The sequence below is a fragment of the Equus caballus genome, chromosome 3 (assembly GCF_041296265.1).
Source record: "Equus caballus isolate H_3958 breed thoroughbred chromosome 3, TB-T2T, whole genome shotgun sequence".
Lineage (NCBI taxonomy): Eukaryota > Metazoa > Chordata > Mammalia > Perissodactyla > Equidae > Equus > Equus caballus.
The window spans coordinates 87113265-87140070 of NC_091686.1; the positions used below are offsets into that span (position 1 = coordinate 87113265).

General features: G+C 39.2%; 1 protein-coding gene across 6 annotated transcripts in view; it reads left to right on the forward strand.

Moving 5' to 3' along the window:
- The window catches only part of CORIN (corin, serine peptidase), a 210761-nt gene that overhangs the window by 165828 nt on the left and 18127 nt on the right, over positions 1 to 26806 (forward strand). For all 6 annotated transcript variants that reach the window (XM_014738735.3, XM_070262494.1, XM_070262495.1 and 3 more), the window contains 6 exons: positions 4307 to 4420; positions 6214 to 6324; positions 7688 to 7817; positions 23593 to 23709; positions 26083 to 26132; positions 26285 to 26459. In XM_014738735.3, the coding sequence (XP_014594221.3) occupies positions 4307 to 4420; positions 6214 to 6324; positions 7688 to 7817; positions 23593 to 23709; positions 26083 to 26132; positions 26285 to 26459 (697 nt within the window). The remainder of the gene's footprint in view (positions 1 to 4306; positions 4421 to 6213; positions 6325 to 7687; positions 7818 to 23592; positions 23710 to 26082; positions 26133 to 26284; positions 26460 to 26806) is intronic.

The following is a 26806-nucleotide window of genomic DNA, read 5'->3' on the forward strand; positions in this document are numbered from 1 at the left end:
GGGTCAAAACCCTTTCGGGCTGTGTTCAAAGCCTCTGACTCTGATATTTGTGGGTTTTACAGCTTCATTTCAAAAGTTTTCCAAAGACTGTTTTCTGTCTGTTTGGACTCTTTAATAATTTTTGTATACCTTCTCACAGAGAAGGGCTTCACGGGCTTGTTTAGTGCTTTAAAAGCCAGGCCCCATGCTTTCACATCTCTCCACTTGTGGCAGAGACTGACTCTTCACCGTGACTAGCAGAAGGCTGAGTGAGTCATTGTGTCCGTGTTGTGTCACATACCCACAAATGTGCTTTCAGGATGAATCTTCAGGATCTCTGATCGCTCAGTAGGGTTTAATTTTTCCATGTGAAGGGAGAGACATTTTTCTTCCCTTTAGCTGTTTTGCACTTGGTTAGCCACTTTGCTATCTTATATGGCATCCTGGGCAAGCAGGCTGGGATGGCAGAGAGTGCTCTGTGGAGACGTAGACTTGGATTTAAGTCTTGACTCAGCACTTAGAGGCTGTGTGACTTCTGGCCAGTCACTTAACCTCTCTCGACTTCAGTATCCTCCCTTGCAAAATGTGGAGAACACTCGTTTTATCCTCCACAGCTTGGAATGCTTATAACATGCCTTATTCAGTCCTCAGAAGACAACAACTAAGAACTGACTTGCCATGATGCTGGGAAATCCAGAAAGCAATTCCAGTTGAAGGTCGCCCCAGGGATCTCCATTAAGGGAAGGACTCTTGTCTGGCTTGGTCTTGTTTCTGACAAACCAAGGTCTTATTTATGGCAGAGGAGAGCAGGCTGACGTGTCGCGTCCAAAGCATGGGCCGGACAGAGTCCCTGGTTCACGCAGCAAACATGGGCAGCAGGGTGGCGCATTGTCCAGAGGTTGTGCTTGTTTTGGGGTGGATGTCCCCGTCTCCAGGATTACAGTCACTGCAGGGGCCCCCAGCCTGCAGTTTAGAGCCTTTCCATTTCTTCATCCTGCCTCTTCACAGAGTACTAGGCCGGCATATATTGAGGAGGATGACATGAGCATGGTACCCCTAAAAAGGGGCGTTGACTCAGGAATTGGGGTGACTGCTGGGACTTTCTAGTTGCAGATGGGAGCTCTAAGACTTGTCCTGGTGTTGCTGCCCCTGACAGGCAGGCCTGGAGTCCAATGGGGAGGCAAGGCCTCTGTTCAGGCTGCCACCACAGGTGCTGGGGCAGAGACCTCTGTGGCTGTTTTTAGAGATTAGGGCTCCATCGCCCAGAGTCACATGCTCTGGAGGGGCCTTCACACCTTCTAGGCCTGGGCCTCACTGGTCCAGCTCCTGTGATCCGCTCCAAGGTCACACCCACAGCCACTTCCTGGGACACATGGTGGCCCAGGATGGCTAGATCCAGACTGTTCCAACTTTTGCCAGCTCCAGGACCCAGAATCACCTTGCCCCTTTCCCCTTGTGACCAGCTCCTCCCTGAAGATATTTTTTATTTTATGTAGCTCAATTAGCGGGCCTAATGAACAGACCTGTCTACCCTAGATTTGCATAACTGAGAGATTCTTACAGTACGAGAAGCATCTACTTTAAGGCAGTTTGCTGTCTTTACCTATAATGTCAACTTTTTTGGTAGAGAAAAAAAGATGCCCCAGTTCAGGTGGCATCTGCCCTTGGCAGAGAAGCCTGCATCACAGAGTTTTGTTGAAAATGGGGCTGGAGGAAGTGGAGAACCCAGCAGAATGCTGAGCACCCTCAGGGTGGCGAACCATCCCCGTTTACCCGGGACTGAGGGGGATTCTTAGACCGAGGGACTTTTAGTGCTTAAGTCTCTGCCAATGGGGACAAGTTGGTCACTTCAGCAACGCACCTGGCCCCCATGGTGGGCTCTGTCATTATCTCTGTGCTGGGGTGGTTGTTATCCTTATATCAACGACTATTTGGTTTCACGACCTACAGCTACGTTACACATTCCATCCCATTCATACCTGTCTAATTTTTAATGGAGTCATACCCTTTTCCTTTGGAAGCATACATTTAAAACAAAATTATACCAAAAGTGTCACTTAGAAAGTAGTTTCTTCACAAAAGAATCATACTCTCTTCCATGTGACTGTCTTGACCTTTTCATTCTCCTTCCTTTATGCTCACCATCACTCCGCAAAGGAGGTATTAGCCCACATAAACTTTTATTAGAAAAGAGAAGATACAGAAGAGTAAATTAATGCATATAGAGTACTCCTTTAATCTTTATAGCAACCCTATGTAGCAGATATTACCATTATTATTTTAGAAATATGGAAACTGAGGATAAGAGAAGTTAGGTAACTTAGTCACGGTCACACAGCTAGTGAGATTTGGAGCTGTGATTTGATGCGAAACTGTGCTTCCCGCGCTCCTACTCCTTATGCACACTGTACGTTCTCATTTTATAGAGGACTGCAGCTAAAGACTTGTGCCTGGATCCCACCTGGATCTTTCTCTGTAAGGCTGGATTTGGAGCAGTTTATTTATTTTCTCTAAATCTCAGTTTCCTGACTCATAAAATGGTGATCATAATATTGAGAGTGTGGTGTTACTGTAAGAATTATAACTCATCTTGAGAATGTGGATTTATAGTGCATAATCAATGTTATCTCTTATTATTACCATGACTATTCATGCGGATGCAGGCCTTATGTCCCAGAAGATCTACTTATCAGCTCATTCCAAATGTTCAAGTTCTTCTCTTTACTCGTAGGGAGGGTACCTTGTGAACAGATAGAAAGACTCACACTATTTTCTCTCATCCTCTACTAGCAAGTGGTGTGGTTTGTGGTCGGAGAAGCAGCCCCTGGAGCTGGGGAGGCCCTGTGGGAGGCTGAGACCTCTGTCTTCATTTTCCTTGCTCTCTGGTGGAATGGACCCACTGTGCCATTTGGCAGGAGCTAAGCTGTGGAGAGCAGACTACGGGCTCCTTCTCAAATCTTCAGGGACACAAGGGACTATCATTGTCAGAACATTCCAGATAATGTCTATATCCTCTTCTAGCGGAAAACTCCAAATAAGATCCCCATGAGTTCCTAGAATAGATGTCCCTGGACCTAAGACCACTCCAGATGTACAGCTAGTGAAGGGCTCTCACTGTTTATTTCCTATATCTTTGAATGGTGAAACACTGTAAATCTAATTTTAGCTCAGAGTAAAAAGGTCTCTTCTGAGGACTTAATTTGATAACGGTTTTCAATGAGAATTTTGAAAAGAGCAGATTTTTTGTTTTAATGGATTCCAAAAAACCTGAGTCAATCATCTACAAAATTTCTCTGAATTATTTGTACTAGGTCAGATGAGAAATAGCATGTTTTTGGGAACTCCTTATTTGATGACTGCTTTGCATTTCACTCACCTTAAACTAAATTATCTTTTCCTGCGAAGAAGAGACTTTTTGTTCCTTACGTGAATAAAGCTCCATTTAAAATACACATGTGTTGAGGGCCTGCCGAGGGCTAGCCAATGTTCTAGGCAGGGGGTGAAGAGTACCCAAAGACTGATGCCATGTGGTGTCTTTCTTCATGCACCTTACAGCCTGGTGAGGGCCATGGATCCAGCTGGAATGACGAGAACACATGAGACTCCTGGCATGTTTTAGTGGATGTATGAAATGCCCTGCATTTGAATCAAATGGCGTTTATTAAGTTCATCACCAGTGCTTGCTATTTCACAGGCAGATTCAAGTTAAGTTCAAGCTCGAGCTCACAGTCTTGACCTTGTGCAAATTTTGTTCATTTCTCATATTCATTGATCAAGTTTCTACCCTCAGATCTCTGACTACATTACTAAAGTAACGGCTTTCACACCTGGCTCTTACACTGGTTTTGTAGGTATTTGACATCGAAAGAGGCTCTTTTGCTAAACACACAGATGGCCTCTCCATTTGTTGACTGAAATTACATTTTGAGATAATATGCATTTATATCACTAAGTTTTGGCATATTTGCCTAAAAGCATAACTCATCATTTTATAGATAAGTCTTATGTGTTGGCAAGTTGACTCAGAAAGCAAAAGGAACAGCTCAAGATGAATATTAATGTATAATTGCGTTTGCGTTTTTTTCCCATTTCCCATATGTCACTTTTGATCTTATCTTAGGAGAGCTGCACTACTTATACTGCAGGATGGAGATTATGGAGTATTTCTACTTTTAAAATTACATTTTTCATTGGATACAGGAGTCAAAACTCTTTAAGAAAAAGGAAATCATGCCTTTGTGTTGTAATTTTTCTTTATTGCTTGATCAAATTCACCATTATTTTCACCTCCACATCTATTACAAATAACCTTTTCTTCTGTTTCCAGGCTGTGAGGAGAGAGAGCTTTGGGAATGTCCATCTAATAAACAGTGTCTGAAGCCCATAGTCGTCTGTGATGGGTTCCCAGACTGCCCTGAAAGCATGGATGAAAAAAACTGCTGTAAGTGATGGCATGAATTGATCAACACAACATTTTTATTTTAAATACTAATTACTCCTCATTTTGAATGTAAGGCAGAAATTTGGAAATAGGTATCAAAAGCTTTTTACATGTTCAGACCTTTTGACCAAAACTGCACTTGTAAAAACGTATGTCAAGAAGACCATCAAGCGTGTGTAAAATATTTGCACAATGATATTATTCTAGCATTATCACATAGAAAAAGTTAAAACACTCCAAATATTCCAAAATAGGGGGCATTAAAAACAACCACAAAATAAAATAATATGTAAACTTTAAAAGTTAAATTGGAAGAATATTTACTCCTGGGTTCATTACATATCATTAGGTGAATAAAACAAAACAAAGTATTAGGTGTCCTACTGTCCAGAGTTTTGAAAGTATATATAACCACATATAGGAAAAGGTCATGATAAAAAGTTTACAATTATAATCCCTGGATGGCGGGATTAGTAAATTTTTGTGCTGTTTCTGTCTTTTCTATATTTTCTAAATGAATGGCTAGTAGTTTTAGAATCAGAAAAATATATATATCTCCTGAGATGTTTTACCTACTAGTAACAGAAAGCCCAACTCAAACTGACTTATACAATGAAGACATTTATCTTTTATTATTGTCTATATCACATATGTCATATTATCATAGAAAAAGTCAAGTGTAGGGTGGATTCTTGAAGCTGGGTGTGGGAGTTCAGCACCTCTTCTGTGGTTCTTTTGTTTGGCTTGACCTCTGGCTGGCTCCCATCAGGGTCACAAGATGGCTCCCAAGAGCATTGGGGTGCCATGCTTCCTTGATCATATCCAGTGAGAAGGAGCAAGAACCTTGCCCTCATCTCTGAAGCATCAATTAGGGATTCACTCAGATGGGTCAACTTTGAGCAGAGTCCCAGTGAGCTGTCAGGAGCCTTTGTGTAAATTAGAAAAGACTCCACCCAAACAGCTGAATTGCAAAAGGAAGGCCCCCTTAGGGAGAACCAATTAGAAAAAGATGCTGTTTCCTCCCGCCTGCCCCTATCCTGGGCTGGGACACACAGCCTGGCCAGCAGGGTTTGGGCAGGAACTATTTTGCAAAGCCCAACCCACAAAACCATAGGGCAAGACCCTGATCTTGGATTGCATATTTACTCCTGGACTAATGATTATATTCAGAAAAAGTAATCATAGTCAGAAAAATGCCATGTTCCACTTAACCTAATCAGGATCTTTCTCTGGAGCTGGGGTGAGGGGCCTGAACAAAATCAGGTTCCCTTAAAAAAGGTGCAAGAAAGGAAAGGATGCTAGGTAGGCAATCAAGGAGTTTCACTACAATTTTTAAAAACCCAAGAGGGAATTAGTATGTGACTGAAAAAGTCATTTAATAGTAGAGACTAAAAAAGCCCAAAAACATTATCCATATGTGTGGACAGAGCTTGTTTTCGTCCTATGGTGACTTTAGTCTGCTCATGCCACTTCAGATTTCAACCCTGTTCTGTAATCTTTGGTATTTCTACTGCTTTGGGTTCCCCTTTCTAATCCTGCTGTTAGAACTAGAGAATCTAGTCACTTGGAGATAGTAGTTCTGTTTAAATGACTGTTATTTGTATGCATTGGCATCTCCAACATGAGATCGTACCAATTCTGTTATTCTGTCTTTGACACCTGTTTGGAGGTCTTGGTGATAACATCTTTTCTTCCTTCCATGCTCCTGCTGGCAAATGATAATGTGCATGTAGTGATAACCACATTTACTTCTAAAACGTTTCTGTCTTCTTGCTTTTTGTGCCCCTTGCCAGCACTTTGCCAAGATGATGACCTAGAATGCGCAAACCACGAGTGTGTGTCGCGTGACCGGTGGTGTGACGGTGAAGCCGACTGCTTAGACAGTTCAGATGAGTGGGACTGTGGTAAGTGGCTTGTTTCTGCCATGTGCTGTGCACTCTAAGGCCTGCCAGCCGTTTAAGTGAAACGAATCCTAAATGGCTTCGCGAATTTTACTAACCAAGTTCATCTATTTTGCTTTCCTATTAGAAAAGCTGGCAGTGGTGATTCATATATATTATTTCCAACTCACAGAAAACTTCCCCCAAGTTACTTCTCTATTTGAAATTTCCGTATTATATATTAAAAAATTGGGGTTCAAACTTTTAGAAACGTAACTGTTATAATAAAAATTTTAACCCTTTGTTATCATCCAGCTTCAACAGTTACCAATATTCTGTCATTCTTGTATCATTGACACATCCTGGAACAGGATATGAAAGTGGCCCTTCCATCTTCCCTATACTCTTGCTCCAGATGGGACTTTTAACTGTCCACTCCCCTACATAGACAGCACTTAAAGGCATCTCCCGCCAGTACGATCAATGTTGCAGTTGGTAGTCTCAAGTTTGATTCATTCTATCGTCTCATACTCATCACTTCTTCCATTCGCTTGGCTCTTACTCCAGTCCTTTACGTCATCTGGCCAAATCATGATTATCATGTGCGTTGTGATTAATTGTGCAGTGTTCCACAAATGATCTGTGTTTATTAAGAATTACAGAGGATGCTCTTCTATAAAATAGGAATTAGTGCACATACCAAATTAATCCAAAGTTAACATCACTCACACGCTTGCATTCTCATATGCTCTCTTGAAAGGAAATATGAATGAAGTTACAACTAGCTCCTTATAGTTATGCAAATCCTTGTGTAAACTCAGGGGAATGGGCCCTGCCTGTGGCCATCTTCTAACTCGTGAAGAAAAGTTAAGAACTGTCTGTCTCTTTCACTAGAGCCTATGGTTCTTTGAGGGCAGAGAACATTTCTAATTCATTTCTAATCTAAGTCTTCCATCACACTGAGAGCAGTGATTTGCACAGGGTGAGTACTTCCCAAATGGTTCTTAACTAAAATAAATTAAAATGAATGTGTGTAAGGGAAGCAAAGTCACGGAAACTTATCATTTGGTTTCATGAGAAGAAATGGGTTTTTTTTCTTTCTTTTTGCTGAGGAAGATTTGCCCTAAGCTAACCTCTATTGCCAATCTTCGTCTTTTTTTTTTGCTTGAAGAAGATTCTCCCTGAGCTAATATCTGTGCCAATCTTCCTCCACTTTATATGTGGGTCGCTGCCACAGCATGGCTGACAAGTGGTGTAGGTCCATGCCCAGGATCTGAACCCTCGAACACGGGCCACCAAGGTGGAATACACTGAACTTAACCACTATACCATGGGGCTGGCCCCCAAGAAGTGATTTTAATTGGGATTTTCCTTTTTTTTTCCTCAGTGACCCTCTCTAAAAAGGTGAACTCCTCTTCATTCTTGACTGTGCACAAATCTGCCAGAGAACACCATGTGTGTGCAGACGGCTGGCAGGAGACGTTGAGTCAGCTGGCCTGCAAGCAGATGGGTTTAGGGTAAGGTCAGTAGTTTGTAGCACTGATGAATTTCTCAGAGGGCTTGGTGGGACTTGGCAATAATATCTTCCTTATGAATGCAGAGTGAGTTAGTGCTCTCAAGCAGAGCCCTCCAAAGCACCGGAAATGAGTCAGGAGAGGACTGCCTTTAATTACAGGCACCTGCTCTGAAGAGCATGGATTCAAAACCTACTTTGATGAAGCCTCTAAAAGTAAATGAAGTAATTGTATTCTACGTGCTTCTGAAATGAAATACTTTCCTTATTTATAAAAGCATTAAGATGGTTTCCTCCAAGGAACTTAGATGGGAAAATCTTGTGATTTTCCCCCAAAAGGTTATTGAAAATTCCTTTTTAAGCAACACACACTTTTTAATAAGTTGAAAAATAGAAGCTGGACTTGCTGGTATTTTAATTTACCCTAAGTAATGCAGGAAACAGCTCACCATTTTTACTTCTTAGTAGAATGAAAAGACACTCACTCTGGCTTTGATACAAGTACACTGACATTGATACTTTGAAAGTTGAATACTTACTAGTTTGTAGGGTTTTCTTTTTCAGCTCTATGTGGGATAGAAAGCAATAATTGAAAGGTCTTAGAATCTATATGTGAGTGCGTGTGTGTACGTACATGCGTGTGTATATATATATTTTACCACTGATGTATGTGAGATTTTGGGGAAATGTAGAGATGAGAAAAATAAAAGATAAAGGAGTTATAAAATTTTAGAATAAAAAATTGATTAAATGGTATTTCCCAGGACTCCTTTGAGCAAACTTAAAACAATTTTACATTAACGAGCCATTCAATTATGGAATAGCAACTAGCAGCACATTTTTGTTATCCTGGTTTGAAGAATTATGTAAATCCCACGTCTTCAGCCCATTTTTCCCCTGTAAACACCCATGTCTTTGGAAAATTGAGTAACTGATGCTAATCTGTGATAAAAGAACTTTAAACTTTGCCAGAGTGGAAAAATTATATTTGCCAAGATCCATCAAATTATACTTCATTTTCACAACTTCCTTATTATGTCTAAATGAAATGGGATATGATTGCGATCAGAGATAAATGAAAAAGCCTTTTGAATGAGCTTTATTTTCCTCTCACCAAGACAAAAGGTTATTTCTTAATATGAAAACTTGAATGCCTGACAGGTAACTCCACTGAGAGTTCTGAGAGAAAGTTGGAACTACAAAGATTTTACAACCAGAAAAATTCTTTTGGCAAACCGCTCTGTTCTACTGCAAATAGAAGGAATCTTGTTTTAAATATTCTGCTTTATATTTCTTCAAATTCTTTGCATATTGGATTTAAATTTTTTTTGCTGTGGTAAAATGCACACAACATAAAATTTGCCATTTTAACCATTTTAACGTGTACAATTCCGTGGCATTAAGTCTATTCACGATGTTGTACAACCATCACCATTTTCTGTCTTCTTTCACTTAGTGTAATGTTTTCGTGCATCCATGTTTCAGTACTTCATTCCTGTGTGTGGCTCAATAATATTCCTTTGCATGGATATACCACCTTTTTAAAATCTATTCATCCATTAATAGACATTTCAGTGATTTCCCCCTTTGGCTATTGTGTGCATATTGGATTTTAAAAAAATCTCTTTATTTCATTTGTTGCATTTCCTTAACATAGCAGAAAATATCCATTTTGAGATTTTTAGATATTTGAAATCTAAATTGACATTTAGATTTTTTTAAAAGATAACTTTATTTCAGGGAAGGGCTAGGAAAATCTGAGAGAGCAGTATGGATGAAAAACCGTAAACGTTATTTGACTGAGTTAATGGGTAAGTAGTGATAAGTCTTCCAGGGAAATGAGTAGGGAAGGCAGTCTTAGTATTTTTGTACTTTTTGGTTGCCTTCAAGTTTACTCTTCAGTTTACATGGATGGCTCATGAATTGACAGAAATCTGGAGCCAGGCTGGGGCAGGAACAAAGATAATGGGCAAGATGAGGCCAAATTCCTGCTCTGGGAGTGGGCTGCTTGGGAAGCTGCTCTGTTATCTGGTCCTTGGAGACCAGCCACTGTGCCACAAATTCACAATCCTGCCAATGATGCCTCAAACTCTACGTAACTCTGCACCTTTGAGCCATTTCCTCCAGAATCAAAGTCCCTAATAGCAGGGTCTGTCTGGCTATGACTAGTCATTGACCTGCACTCCAGCTGCCAGAAGGAGGGGAGAGGAATAGCTGTCTTTCTTTAGCTTCTGGAGTGGAGTGTCCATTACACTGGCCTGCCTTTATACCTTCACACTCACTCTGCATCAGAACCTTGAAGTTTTAAAAAAAAACCCAACTAATTCTATTCAGTATCTCCGTCCCATTGTTTTCCGAGTATCTGCTAATGGGCCTTGTACCGGAGTAGGCACTGTGTGGAGGACGTAAAGGTGAATGACGTCTTCAAAGAGCTTATAATGTAGTGGAGAAGACATGAGGAAACAACCAAGAATGTAAAATTAGAAAAAATTCCTGACTTTTCGTCATCTGAGAATGATTCGTTTATAGCATAGCACATGGCATTCCTATTAAAATTGTATAAGAAAAATATTCAACTCTAATATTATCGTGATGTTATAATATAACTTCTTAAACATTCATTTCTTCATTCAGTAAGCATTTATAGGGAAAAACATTGTAGTGCAGTGTTCAAAACAAACATACTCTCACTCCAAATAGGTCATCCGTCTATTTGAGGGAGTACATTTTGGAGCTAGTGCATCAAAAACACAGGACTACACCAAATTACACATTTTGCAGGGATTCTACTGAAATGCTTTCATGATAGAGACAGTTGATTAAAAACACCTGCACTTCGAGCTTTTCAGACCCGTATTTCGCCTTCCATGTCTAACAACGCAAATGCTAGGCTCTCAACTAAGTGCTTGTCCAAATGAGAAGAGTCTGAATTCTTTGCTGAATCTGAAAAACTTCTTACCCCCATCTGCATGTAGCTCTAGGGTTTGCCCCAGCTTGGAAATATTGTGACTATCTGATGAGACAAGGGTATAAATCAAACCCCTAAATTCTCATGACAGTATATTGACTTTGCTACCTGCATGTCCAGTATCAAAAACGTATGGACATTTATTTAGTCAACAGTACAAATCAGAATTTAGACTGCCCTCTAATAATTGCCAAATGCTCAGTTGCGACATCTGGTATTTGAGGAAGTTGGTCTAGGGAATGTGGGAATGTGATTCTTTGTGCCTCTCGGCTTCACAAACTTTCTCTCTATATAGTTAGATCATTTGGAAATAAGCTATACTATTTTGGAAAAATTCCTTTGTGGAGTTAGTTGCAATTTGATTTTATGCCCTAATCTTTTAGAGTTGGTCAATGGAAGAGACATCCTTCCGAAGAATGTTTCTCTGTCTTGGGCAAAACCACAAAGACTGAATCTATTATATTACCTAAGAGTCCCTGATATAAGGATTTACATTGTAATTGTTTCCTAAAGTTTACTCCCTGGAAAAAGTTTCCACCTTCAGATTTCATTTGTCATGTAAGAACTATTTGGTCCGGGATGGTTTCCTTGTTGATTGACTTCCATGAAGCTCGAAGACAGATTCAGTCCTCTGTAGTGGTAAATCTGGTCCAGATCGCTGGTCTTGTATATGGAAACCATAGAGAAGAAACTCAAAACCTTGAAGTCATTTTTTCAAAAATTACAATATAATTCATATATCATAAAATTCAGTTGTTTTTAGTATATTTCCAAAGTTGTGCAATCATCACCACTGTCTAATTCCAGAAACTTTTCAGCACTTGGAGAAGAAACCCCACACCCATTAGCAGTCATTCCCCGTTTCTCCTTCCCCAAACCCCTGACAAACACTAATTTACTTTCTGTCTCTATGGATTTGTCTCTTGTGCACATTTCACATAAATAGAATCATACAATGTGTGCCTTTTTTGTCTGGCTTCTTTCACGTAACATAATGTTTTCAAGGTTCATCCATGTTGTAGTGTGTATCAGTACTTCATTCCTGTTTATGGCTGAATAATATTTCATTGTGTAGCTATAACCACATTTTGACTATCTATTCATCAATTGATGGACTTTCAGGTTGTTTCCACTTTTTGGCTCTTATGCTATTAACATTTATATACAAGTTTTTGTGTGAACATATGTTTTCGGTTCTCTTGGGTGTTTACTTACCACTAGTGTTACTGGGTCAAATGGTAACTCTATATTTAGATTTTTGAAGAACTGCCAAATTGTTTTCCAAAGGGGCTTATGCTCCCACCAGTAATGCTTGAGAGTTCCATTTTCTCAATATCCTCAGCAACATTTATTATTGTTCTTTTTTTTTATTGTAGCCATTATCTGACTAAAAGGGATCACTCTGGTTGTTGTATTGAGAATAGGCTGTAGGGGGAGATTTCAAGTGATAGTCCAAGTGAGAGATTTTGGTGACTCAGATCAGTATGGTAGCAGAGGACGTGGTGATAAACGGTTTGAATCTGAACCTATTTTAAAAGTAGAGCCAACAGGACTTCCTGACAGATTGAGTTAACAAAGAAAAGAGTCAAGGATGACTTAAAGGTTTTCCGGGGCAGCAACTGGAAAGATGGGATTACAATAAACTGAGATGAGTAAGACTGCAGATAGAGCAAGATTAGGGAGAAAGAGCAGTTCTGTTTTGGACATGTTAAGTTTGGGATGTCTAGTAGACATCCAAGTGGAGATGTTTATAAGGCTCAAGTCTGGAGTTTATTAGAGAGGTCTGGGCTGGAGATAAATATTTGGAAATCACCTGAATACAGATGATATATAGATTTGTGGGACTGGGTGGCATAACTAGGAGAGTGAGTATAGAAAGAGAAGATAATATGTAGGGCTGAGCCCCAACATTAAGAGGATGGGAGAAGGGAAGTAACAAGTCAACAGAGATGAAAAGGAACAACCAGTGGGATGGGAGTATGTGATACCCTGAAAACCAAGTGAAGAAAGTGTATCAAGTAAGAGGTGATGGTCAGTTCTATCAAATGCTGCTGAGAAGTCAAGTAAAATGAGAACTGAAAACTGGCTATTGCTTTCAGCAAAACTGACTGTTGGTTTCAGCAACGTGCATGCCATTGACAGGAGCAATTTCTGTGGAGTGAGGGGGCAAAAGCCTAAGAGATAATGGGAAGAGAGAAATAAAAGATAGTAAGTATAGAACTTTTTTGAGTAATTTTGCTACAAAGAGGAGCAAAGAAATGTGAGCAGTGGCTGCTGGGGGCAATAGGGTTAGGAGCTGTTTGGTGCCTTAATTTCCCTAGAAACTCTCACTATCCCATGGCTAAATTCTTGAAAGAGCCCTGCCTGCTGTAGTACGAACATCACGTTCAATTGCTATAGACTGAACGTTTATTTCCCCCCAAAATTTGTATGGTAAATCCTAACCCTCAATGTGATGGTCTTTGGAGGTGGGGCCTTTGAGAGATGATTAGGTCATAAGAGTGGGGCCCTCATGAATGGGATTAGTGCCCTTATAAAAGAGACCCCAGAGAGCCCCCTCACCCCTTCCACTGTGTGATGACACAGCAAGAAGATGGGCATCTATGAATGAGGACCTTGGCCTTCACCAGACACCAAATCTGCCAGTACCTTGATCTTGGACTTCCCAGCCTCTGGAACTGTGGAAAATAAATTCTGTTGTTTATAGGCCATCCAGTCTATGGTAATTTGTTACAGAAGCCTGAATAGACTAAGGCAGAAATAAATCATTTTATGTTAAAAGACTTCTTTCATTGCATGTATTTTTTTTTCTTTTGAGGAAGATTAGCTCTCAGCTAACAGCTGCCACCAATCCTCCTCTTTTTGATGAGGAAGATTGGCCCTGAGCTAACATCTGTGCCCATCTTCCTCTATTCTTTATGTGGGACACCTGCCCCAGCGTGGCTTGATAAGTGGAGTATAGGTCCATGCCTGGGATCCGAACTGGTGAACCCTGGGCTGCAGAAGCAGAGCGAGCGAACTTAACTGCTAATGCTACTGGGCCTGTAACATATTTTTTTTAACTGAGTAAGTTTGAACTATTTTCCCAAACTGGTGGGCTCACCATAAACTAGTTCCTCTTTCTTCAACTTCATATCCCTTTATATGCTCCTTCTCTTTCCAGGCTGGCTTGTCTTTTATCTGTGTTCCATGGACACATACCTTCCTGCCTCTGCCTCTGTGTCCATATATGCACCATTTTCTACACTTCCTATCAAAATCCTTCAGGGCCTCACTCAAGCCCCATGACTTCTATGGAGCCTTTCACATCTCCTTGATCCTTTTCCTCCCTATATTTCCTGTGGTACTTAAAAATAGGTACCACACAATTTCCCTCTTAGTTCTACAATGCCATGTGTCATTTGTATTTTTTTTTTTTTGATTCTTTATCTTATTTCCCAGAACAGGTTATACAAAATAATAATGGCTAACTTTAATTGTGCGCCTGGCTGTTCCAAGTACTTGATATGTGTTATCTCAATTTATCCACATTACAGTCCTGTAAGATAAGTAATATTGTTATTTCTATCTTACGTATGAGGAAACAGAGGCTTAGAGAGGTCAAGGAACTTTGCGAGGTCGCAGAAAAACACAGAGCCAGGATGCAAGTTCAAGCAAGGGCAGAGGGCCTCTTGGGTACTAGGAGTAGGTCCTTATGGCACCGATTTAGTCAATAAACATGACCTGATTGATGTGACCAACCAGCTTCTTAAACATAAATCCCTTTCACTATTGCGTTACATGGGAGTTTCGTGGCAAGTCTCAATACCACCTTGTGATCTTATCATTGTAGACTTTTTAAGTAGATAGCGGTGAGGAAGTGGAGGAAATTCATCATGCGGGACCACAATCCAAGTGTTTTTCACTTTTTCAAAAGTCACTTACAGTAATAAGTAGATGCTTGGTGTATTCTAATTAGAAGTCAAATCCACAAAGTGTTATTTTCTTTCACACAGCGGCTTCGTTGCTTTTCTGGCAGACAAGTAGCTTGGGCGTGGAGAATTAATTTCTTGCGTATTTCCAAGAAGCTGCTGGTTAAATTACTGCCTGGGTGAGAAGAAAATCATAGAACCCAATGTGTGGGCATAGTGTTTTCTAGAACATGCTATTCTAGGGTGAGGGAGAAGAATCATTTTCCTGAAAAAGTGCTGCATCCTAAAGGAAGAGGAAATGTTTTTTTAAGCTCTTCCGTGAGACCATAGGGTACAAGGCTTTAATAAACAAAGCAAGGGATGTCTACCAGTTGTCCCAAGAGCATTTCCATATGAACACTAACAGCAAGCTCTGCTAAGAATTTGGATATTTGTTGGCAAACTGAATCTCAAACTGTATTGGTTGAGTTAATGAATAATTTATGAAATTAAATGGAAACTTCTCAGTGGTGTAGAGAAATTCACCTTTATTAACTAGAATGGAACTATACAGGATTTTTTTAATTAATCTGCATTCTGATTAAACCTGAATTAATCAGATTTTCTTTTTAATTCTCTTACATTCCATTCGGTGGTAAAAAAAAAAATTCATCATTAAAAAGTAGTTTCACATCCTGATTTATAAAACCAAAGATGGTTTCCACGGGTTGTCCAGAATTAAGTACTGTCAAGACTCATCTTTTAGCCAAAAATATTGGGGGTAATTTTGAGGAAGAAGATTCTGGGATGGGAAGAATCAATCTCCATGAAGTCTCTAGGGGCAAAAGATTCCCCAGTCATCATAATGAATATAGCATTGCCTTTGGACTTGAATGTGAATTGGTCCTGGGTAAATAAGAGCATGCTTTATAGCTTGAGCCATCCGTCAGGAATTGACCAAGGAGGCTGGTGTTATTTCTGTTAGAAGTCCTTATATGGCAGCATCCTCCTTTTGGAATTAACACCACAAGACTCCTGATGTTGACTTAACTTCTGATCTAGTAACTTCATGTTTTCTTTGAAACCTGCTGCAATTTGGCTTTCTTTTACCTCCAAGATAGGACTGATAGTCAGTAGTGATATTATCCACACCCCAAATCCACTGGTCTTTTCTTATTATTTATATAGTTTGGACTCAGAATCCAGTTTCTCACTCTGGCCTCTGAGACACTGCATAATCTGGCTGGCTTCCCTCTCTGACCCAATCTCTTAGCACCCTCCACTTGTCCACTCAACTTTAGACACATTGACCTTATTACGGATGTTCAAGCACTGTCAGCTTATTCCCACCTCAGAAGCTTTGCCTTCACTGTTCCTTTTGCTTGGAATGTTGATCTTTAGCCTTTTGCAAGATTACCGCTATGTCATCATGCATGTCTCAGTCAAATATCAACCACTTAGAAAGGCCTTCCTTGACAACTGTAGTGGAGCAGCCTTCACCCTCACCAAGTCACTATTTGCTTTCTTTGTCTTCTTCAAAGTAATGATCAATATCAGAAATTCTTTTTTCACATTCGTAATTTGTTCCTCTCACTCAGATAATAACTCTTGAGGGAGGGACTCCACCTGATACAGCACCAAAGTGCTATCTCCATTTCCATTCCCCCTTTTTAAACCCTCACCGTCAGTTTTAGTCTTGTCCATCTGACTGTGTCATTTATTTAAATTCTGCCAGAGTAATATTCTTTCTGAGATCTAACTCATTTTACAGCAATATCAGCTTGAATACTCACTGATTGACCCACTGTGTCTAATAAGCTGTCTAATTTCTACACAATCTTTTACCCTCCTTATATCTTCCAAAAACTAACAAAAGAAAATGTAGAATCTTGACTCTGAAGTACAATTATCTTTTAAACTGAAAAATTCCAATGAAAGTCACTTGTAGCAGACATTTATTGCGCTGCTTCCCTGCATTCCTCCTTTCCTTTGGGACCTGCCTCCTTTCCTTTTGGCGACTTGCTTCACTTCCCATTCTATCCTTGGGATCCAAAGAGGAGCTGCCATCTTTGTACATGACTCACTTTTCTTGGCTCCAGTGAGTGGTTGAGGGGTAAGTAAGTAAGGTGAGCTGGGCAAATCAAAGGACCTTACATCCAGGCCACAGTGATTGGATTTGGGATGCTTAAAATTCTTCAACAAGATTTGTTTTAATTGGAGGTGGGAAAGAAGACTTCTTTCCTTTTTGGTCACAAAAGTCAATGGATTTGAGTTTAGAGCTGCAAGAGCCTATCCCCTGGCTTTTGGAAAAGTCACTTGCAGACAAGAAAACCACCCTCCCCTTTCCTCACACTCCTTCCCACAGCAGGAAGTGGAGATGAGAGATGGAGAGTCCTGAAGGTACTCAGCTCCTGGCACCAGCCATGCTGGAAACCATCCACATCCCTTTAGTGATTGATTACATTTCTGCTTTTTGATATTCCAGCGCTATTTTAGGTACTAAAATGCTGACCTTTTTCTTAGCGTAACTTAGTGTAACTCTTAACTGAAACTTTTTTTAAATCTCTGAAGTTTGAATAATTTTATCTTGTAATATACCAAGAGAGTCATATTCTGCTTTAAAAATTTGAATTGAATAAAGGTGCATTTTTCTATACTCGTAATCCTCGAGAAGGGGAAGAAAAGGCCAAATAACAAAGCAAAGCTTCTATTAGAAAAATAAATTCTACCGTGGTTCACAGTCTTTCTGAACTAGTGGCATAAAAAATGGCATACTGTGATTGAAACTGGTAATCTCTAGCTTTACAGTGATGCACTAAAGAAAATGAAGATGTATACGAAACACTTTCTTTGAAACTAAACTCAGGTTCCTGTAAATAAAATGTTGAGTCTCTCTTTCCTAAAAATAAAAAACATAATTGTTCCAAAAAGTTTCCTCTAAGTTGTGGAAAAAAAGATCAGATTTTTAAAGATAAAATAACCAGAAGGAGGGGCCGGCCCCGTGGCCGAGTGGTTAAGTTCGCGCGCTCTGCTTTGATGGCCCAGTGTTTCGCAGGTTCGGATCCCGGACGTGGACGTGGCGCGGCTCGTCAGGCCATGCTGAGGCAACGTCCCACATGCCACGACTAGAAGGATCCACAACTGAAATATACAAGTATATACTGGGGGGCTTTGGGGAGAAGAAGAAGAAGAAGAAGAAGAAAAAAAAAATTGGCCACAGATATTAGCTCAGGAGCCAATCTTCAAAAAAAACAAAAACAAAAACAAAAAACCCGAAGGATACAGTTGAGCTGGTGTAGTTTCTGAAAGAGGTGGATCTTTTGCTCAAAAATATACTTACAACTTGACACCATTTACTCAGCTTGTTTCATAAGATTGAGTTTTATAAGCGATCAAATGGTATTTTAATTTAAAATTTTTGCGATTCATTCTTCTTCCACTTTTAATGAAAAGTTTATGTAGTACTTTATTTTATTGACTTTATTTTCTAATTTATATTGAATGATAATGTTTGTTCAGTAGTTATATTTTATAAATTTATATTTTACTTCATGTTATACTTTTGTAATTTTATATGGGAAATGAATGAAATATTTAGTTTCACTGATTTTTTTATTTTATGAAATATGAGCACTCTGCAATTTAATTTTATAATCCATAACTTCTCTATTTGCTTTGAGATAGTTTTTGTCTCTTGTACCCATAGATCATAGCCTAATACAGTTATTATACTCTACCTCTGAGGTAGACAAATGAATAAAATTATATATTTTCAGTTAAGGTTGCAATAAAAATATTTTCTTAAATACTAAGTTGACTGGAAAAATAAACTCAGGCTTCATACTTTCCTTTAAACATTTGGGTTGATGGGAGTTTGGCTGTATAAAGGGTAAGACGAGCTGTCTATCCAGATGAATGATTCTATAGTAGGGTTCATTCATGTTTTATTTGAAACCTGTTATGCCTTTCTGTCAAAATTTCCAGGTCACCTTTCTGCTTGACAAAATAATTTAACTAGCTTTTAATATTAACATGTCTAGTCTATAGGAACCAAACAGAGATAATAATGTGACAGGATTTAAGAAAAGATTTTTAAAATCAGATACTAAGTGTCTAGTGGAAGTGTTCCAAGTTCTGAACAGGATGCTCAGAATTGCAAATAATGTATCTTGTCCACTACACAAGGCATTTGCATATCAAGCCTAATTGTCAGCACTGAGGTTGAATACTCAGATTATTTTTCCCTGGTAATAGACACAAGAAAACAGTTCTCGTCCTTCCGCTGAAATGTATAACGTGTGTTGGTAATTCCTGCTCTCTTGCTGCCAAATTAAAGAAGCGCTTGACTTTTGGGGATTTGTGCTGACCTTTATTTTTTAAGTCAGCAGCCCCAACATAATTATAATACAAGCATGCGATGCCTTATTACTAAACATCAAGTGGCTTCATGAGAGTGACACAAGATTTATAGGGCAAATTGTCTAGAGATCCGATTGTTCACCTAAGCCTTGAAATGTAAAATTCCTATCAGAATGTCAAGATGTTTCATCATTCTGGTTAAATTCTGTCTTCTCATTTCATTGTGCATGCGTCAGGGGAATTATACATTTTTTATATGTGTCTTAAGGCCACACAATTCAAGGAGTAAATTTGAGCGAAATCCTTTCACTTTTCTGTGCAGTACTGCCTTAGACCCAGAGCAGAGGGGCCTTGCCATGGGCCCCAGCATTTACAGCAGTGGTTCTCAACCAGGGGTGACTTTGTCCCTAGGAAGCATTTGGAAATGTCTATAGACATTTTTGACTGTCAACACAGGAGACGTGGGGTGATAGGAGCATCTAGTGGGCAGAAACCAGGGATGATGCAAAACATCCTACAATGCACAGGACAGCCCCACATAGAAAATAATCCTCTGGTATAAAATGTCAGTAGTGACAAGGATGAGAGACCCTGGTTTAGAGGGACCACTCTGGCCCCATGGGGCTAGGAGTCTGTCAGCCATGGAGTTATGTCCACTTGGAGCCTGGTCCCTGATCTAAAGTAATGTTTTCAAAGTGTGGTTCCAGATCAACAGTGTCAGCATCACTTGGGATCTTGTTAGAAAGGCAACTTTTTGGGCCCCATCTCAGACTTACCATCTCAGGGATCTGGAGATGGGGCCAACAATGTTCGTTATAACACATCCTCTGGGTGATTCTGATGAATGGTAAAGTTTGAAAACCACTGTTCCAAGGAGTCCAAGAATCCTATAGTTGTGCCTAAAAGATATGTTTATCAAGATGGGAAGATAGAATATATTTCCTTTGACAGTTTGTTAACTCGATTTTTAACATGTAAAGGTGTAGACATACAGCATGTGGGCCTCTACTTGTCCTCTTGCTGTAGGCCCCAAAGATGTTTGGGATGGGTCTGTATCTGTGCCTCAGTTTTCTCAGGCTGTCAAATGAAGGCATTGGATTAGATCGTTGCTTGAATTTCCTTCTCTGTCTATGATGTCATGGCTGCTTTAGAGGCATTTGGGTCTGGCTGCATTCCCGCACAGACTCTCTTAGGATACAGTGACTAATGCTTAATCACTGGCAAAATATTTTTTGCTCTTTTGCTCTCTACCCAACAGATTTCTTTAATTTGTCTCTTGATATAATATGGAAAAAGATCAGTCAAATGCATTACCAATTGTCAAACCAAATTTGAGCAGCTGTTAATTTCCCAGATACTTTTTAATAGCATGATTTACATTGTGTATGTAATTATAAAAATTAAAAAGTATGGACACATATACTTGATGAGTTTGTAAATTGGCATTACTCTTTGAAGGAGAAATTCATGCCATTAATGAAAAATTTAAGTTTTGATTTAATAATTTTATTTCTAGGAATTTATTCTACTTGTGCAAGTAGGCAAAGGTGAATAGCTAAGCGTGTTAACTGCTGCTTTTTTGTTATAGCCAAAAGTTGGAAACAGCCTACATGTGCATCAATAGTGGATTGGTTAAGTAAACGTATGTACACCCGCGTAATGGAACACTGTGCAGTTGTAAAAAGAACACGGTGTGTGTTGCTAATGAAGAAGGCTACATGGTGTTCAAAGTGTGAGGAGCGGTATTTTGACATCAGACCATAGAGATTCAAGTGTCAGTTCTGTGTGACCACGGGAAAGTTACTTATTCTCTCTTTGCCTCAAATTTTTATCTCCAAAATGGGGAATAATAATAAAGCATACTTTACAAAGTTGTTAAGAGGTTTAAATAAAATAAAATGAGTTAGTCTTTTAGTGCTTGGGATACAGAAAATAGTTAACAAATGTTAACTATTGCTATGGAAAGACTTCCAAGAGAAATCATTAAATGAAATTATCATCAACACCACACAGAACAATGTGTATAGACTGAAAAAAGAGGGCGTTTATACATGGATTATCGAAAAAGGTTGGCGAGGATAGGCAGATGCTCTCAGTCAGGGTTTATGCCATTTGTTTTAAAATCAAATGATTAAATTCCAATGGTTTTTCAATACATCTAGGATAGGAAGAATATTTTTTCATTGTATAATTTTTGTTATTTTTTCCATGTATAAGCATTACTTTTATAATTTAAAAAATTATTTAAAAGAAAACTAAGAAAACTTGAGATCACACAGATGCTCAGATGCTTTATGATGGCAGAGATAGAACCATGTGGATTCACTGATATTTTTTTATTGGACCCTAGGGTGACATTTCTAGTTCTGAAAGATTTATTTTGTGCATGAGAAGCATGCTAGTGTGTAAGCATTTCACAGAAAGCTAATTTTTATGGTGATACTCCCCTTCTTCTTGATGATGAATTTCTTAGATTTTCCACTTGATGTAACAGAGATTCAGCCTAAATTGCCTTACTTGTTGGAGGCTAATGAATGAAATGCAAAAATGTCCCATGTGCAATGAGGTAACTGAAGGGGTCTTGTGGACTGAAAGACTGAAGTGTCCTTTGCAATGATTTTTCTATCCAGCATCAGTGAAAATCCTGCGCTGAATCGTCCTCCTCATGCAAGTCCCCTGTGGCCCTATGAATATCTGCCTAAAGAATGACTTCATTAAGCAAGAAATCTGAAGCTGATCTTCCTTTGGCTTTTTGCCAGTAAAACGCCTGGATTAAGAGGCCACAGGCTGTTCTATTGCCCAAAGTAATTCTCAGGAGGCAGGTGTCAAGAGAAACACCATGAGTGATACGTGTGGCCTCTGACTTTTATACGTTCCATCCCACCGTGCCTTCGTATGCAGGACTTCTGGGGTTAATAGAAAACCAGACTCCCATTTTGGTCGAGGAAAAGAAAAATTCTCATTTTGCAGTAGGTTTTGTGAAGTCTTCTGTAATCTAACAGTTCCTTCAAGTTTCTAAATAAATTTAAATCTTGTGCAACTCTTCTTAAAGTGCAGTCAGGGTTTATGCCATTTGTTTTAAAAGCAAATGATTAGAATTCACTCATTATTAAGGACTCTGTTTTGTTTTTATTCTTTGGCTCTTTTTCTATCAAGTGTCCTCTTTAGAGGATTTTTCTCTTTTTAAGAGTAACAGGATTGGGGGAGATTTTCGTTTCTTTTATTTTCTGTAATGTGATTACGGTAGTTTTTAAATAATTAATAGTCAGGTGAAATGATCATTTTTCTTTCAGTGCCACTGAATCTAACTTTTCTTCCCTTCCTGTGCCCCCTAATTTTTCATTTTGAAAAAAAAAATGGCATCCCATTATTGAAAAAGAAAGTCACTAAGCATGCAGACTCGACGCTCCCACAACTGCAAGATTTCCAGGTTCATTTGAACGCTCAATGCTGCTTGCCATTCTTCTAAGTTATCTTTGATGTGTTTCTTCAAACACTTCTACCAGGAAACAATTCCATACACATGTCACTTTCCTCGTCATCATGCAGCCCTGCCACTCCCCAGCTTTCATCCTAGGAGCTCACCTCCTACTTGGAAAGAAAAGTGGAGACTACCTGATTTGAATTCTCTTGATGAATTCTCTCCCCCTCTCCAACGCCAACAAAGTGCCTGCTTCCTTCTCTCCTACTTCCTTCTAGCTTCAGAAAACATTCTCCTTCCTCCTGTCTAAAACTAATTCCTTTCCCTCTTCTACCCTTGATAGCATCAGGCGATAAAAATCCAAAACATTTTCTTCAAATATGGATTGCCTAAATAAACCAACTTTTTCATGAAGAATAGGATATTATACAAAAAAATACAAGTACTTTTGAAAACTAAGGTTTTAAATCTTGGATACAGTGTCACCATATTTTCTCTGAATGACTAAATGAGACATTCACAGGAAATATTAGCAGAGGTTGAGTGAGAATATAGGTAAAGAGCAAAATAATGTTGTCTAAGTCCCATCTCTATTTTCCAGAGTTCTTTTTAATTTTTAGTGCATAAAGATTTCGCAGTATGTTGAAAAAATTCCACTTAAAATTTTATATCGTCTAAACAGATACTAACTGGCCATCGATTCTCTATTGTTTATTTTATTTTAAAGTATTGCTATATTGCAGGATTACAATGGTCAAGAAAAGAGGAGACAAAACTCCAGCTAGATAAATTTTATTTCGCTTTTGATCCCTGCCTAAAGTTGCTCTTGTTTTCCAGATATTGGACATTTTACATCATATACATTAGAATTCTGTCACCTCACAAAGTTCAAATACATGTCAGCAGAGAGAATGACTAAAACAGCTGTAAAAATTTGGGCCATTATTGCTTCAGGATGCTTTTAGTAACTTCCTTCTTACTGCACATTCCATGCCAAACTTCTAATACAAATCTCCCTCTTGAAATATTGACTTATGATGTAATGGTTCTTTTTGAAAGAGAATGAGTGCTAAATAATGACATTGCCTGGTCAAAGATCATTGTACTTTGAATGTTTATCTGATATTTGCCCTTCTATCAGAGAGCCGTCTGTGACCGGAATGATACAGGAGCAGGAGCAAGACCAGCAGTGGCTGACACTACACTCCAACTGGGAGAGCCTCAGTGGGACCACTTTGCATGAACTGCTGGTCGAAGGGTAAGACAGCCTTCACAAGAGCTGTGTAGAGTAGATTCCAGAGCAAAGTTTACCATCAGGGGCCTTCTTTTATGTCTAATTTAAAATAATCCAAATTTGTCACGTCAATAAAGAGCTCCCGTAGAATGGTGATTGGCCTTTGTGTTTAACACTGTTTGGTTTTATTCCTTCTTTCTAGACAGACTTTTTTCCTCTTGGCTAATTATGATTTTCTTTAATGATGATTACAGAAACTCTCATGGTGAAGGAGGAGGAACTTGATTTCTAATCGTGCGTTTTTTTCTGTAGCCTATTTGAAATAAATCCTCCTGTCTGCCCCTCTCCAGTGCTACATGCAGCTAGTTAACAGAGGGAATGGAAGGAATGATGACTGATAAAACTTGGAGAGTCTGAGGCAAAAACTGACATAAAATGAAGTTATAATCGAGTAGCCTTGAAAGTACACTTCTGAAATTTTCCCCCAGAGAACCATGGCATCTTAAACAGGACTGCCTCCCTTGTCTAAGGGTAAGGGTGCAGAAGGAAGATAAATGGAAGGAATTAACCCTTATCTTAGTGCTTATTACATTGTAGGGACACAGCTATAGAATATTTAAATAACTTGCTCACAAACTCACAGCCCACAGACAGTAAGTGATATCGTCTCAACTCAAACCAAGTTTATCTGAATCCAAATCTTCTAATAAGTGCTAGAGAAAGCACTTCTTAAGAATTCCAAAGAAGAAAACTAAAGGTGGACCATTTCTTTGTAGAATCTCTTGACGTTTTCCCCACAGACCAAACTCTGCTGCCAAATTTCTGAGTATTTGTCAACTGAAGTTCTTCCTTCTAAACAATGACCTGAATCTTTCAACAGAGTGATTTGTTTCCCCAAAGTGGGAATGCCAAAAAATCCCTTTCAGGTCAAATAAATAAACTAATTATACAATCATTCTAAATTGGGCATTGGTAGAATGGGTTCTAGTCCTGGCTTGCTAACTAGATATGTGATCTGATATAATCACAGTTTCCTGTGAGATAAAGAGCTGGGACAGACAGTCTTTGATGTCTTTTCCTGTTCCTGCAAGCCATGATTTTGGGATCTAACAAATAACTAATTATTGCGTATCTCTTCTATGCCAGGGTCAGTGCTAAGCTCTGAGGGGATGTAGAAGTGAATGACAAGGGCCCTGGTCTCAAGGAACATATTTGTATAGGTGGACAGAGAGACTATAAACTAGTAAACAAAGTGAATTTCAGACATTTGGAAGTGCTGCAAAGAAATTAAGGATAAAGAGAGAAAGTAAGAAAGAGATACGACGACGTTGTAGGAAGGCAAAAAGCAAACATACCTTTTTCTGCTTTATATAATTTATTATGTACAAATAATTACACATATCCCCATGCAATTTTAGCAAGAAATAAAAATATAGTAAATAATCAAAAAGGAATGTGGAAACGACATACTTAGGGCTGGATTTTATCTTTTTTAGAGGTCTAGCATTCTAAGCACATCACAATACTTTCGACAGTCTCAAAGTGTTTTCTGTCTTTTAAATTTACACTGTGAATAAATGCTTCATGATTGGAAGAGAACTCTGCAGGCAAAACTTCGCGTATTCTAAACCGAATTCTCTTGTGCAGCTACCTTGATAGATGCTTAAACATGGCCCATGTTCTTACCTTCAAAGGTTAACTCAGATTTTTAGAAAGTTCTTCATTTCCTGAACCCACACTGCCTATAAGTTCTACCTACTGGTTATGATTCTTCCATCTAGGGTTTTGGGGAATAAATTTAACCCCCATTTTTCTGTCAGCTAATCATAGACCCACAGTTTAACAATGAAAGTCTTGGCAAGATTCCTTTCCAGTCTAAATATTTAGTTCCTTTATCTGTTCTCTAACTTTTTGAAGTAATATTTTATTTCTCTCAAACACTTTCTCAACTTCTTTTGTACATACATGCTCTCTGCATCAGCACAACAATCTGACATGCTCCCTCCTCACCACAGATTCTAAGAAGCAACCCAGTTTCCTCCCTTTTCCTCTCTCTACCTTGAGAATCGTGGTTTGAATTAATATTCTGGGTGGTACCGCCAGCCAAGATGATGTGGGAAACTTGAAAACAGTAGTTTCTCTTCCCACAGATGTGAAATTATGATGATGATATTAAATAAACTAAAGAAGAGAACACGTCCTCCAAACACCCCCACCCCTGAGGTGATCTCTGACCACAACTCTGCCTTGAGAATTTCTGCACTAAGTATAGTCGTTAGTCAAAGATGCAACCTCTGCTAACAGTTGAATCTGTGTGTTGCTTTTCACTGATAAAGTGTTTGAAGTGAAGATAAATATGTAGCTTAATATTATGCCATTTTATGTTTCCAAATCTAGGCAGTCTTGTCACAGCAGAAGTAAGATTTCTCTTCTGTGTACTAAACAAGGTGAGAGAATGAGTGATGGAGCAATGGGATATGAACTTCATTTAACCGAATTGGCTCAGGGGGAAAATGATCACTGTACATGACAGCAAAGATTCAAGCATCTAGCTGGGTTTGGCAGAGAGTCATATGCTGTCTTTCCTGCTCCTTGGTAGACTGTGGGCACCGCCCTGCTGCCCGAATGAACAAAAGGATCCTCGGGGGTCGGACGAGTCGCCCTGGAAGGTGGCCATGGCAGTGTTCCCTGCAGAGTGAACCCAGTGGACACATTTGTGGCTGTGTCCTCATTGCCAAGAAGTGGGTTCTGACGGTTGCCCACTGCTTCGAGGGGTAAGCTGCATCTTTTCTTTTTTGCTTTGCCTGAATCTGATCATTTTGTCATTGGGGCATTCTTAGTGGCATATGTAATTCTGTGATGCCATTTCAGTGCAAAAGCCACGGTTGATCTACTTCCTGGGGCTTTATCTGCTTAGATTTTTCTACCCTCAGTGTTGTCATCCTGTACACGTGCTGCTCATTTATTGGCAAAGGATATATAATGCTTATGATTTACGTCCTAAAGAGGGAGGGAGAGGAAGAGGTTTAGAACACCGACATTGCCGCCAGCAGTAGTCTTTTTTCTAGCCCTCTTTATATGCATCAGGTACATCTGAAGTCAAACAGAGGGATTTACTTGG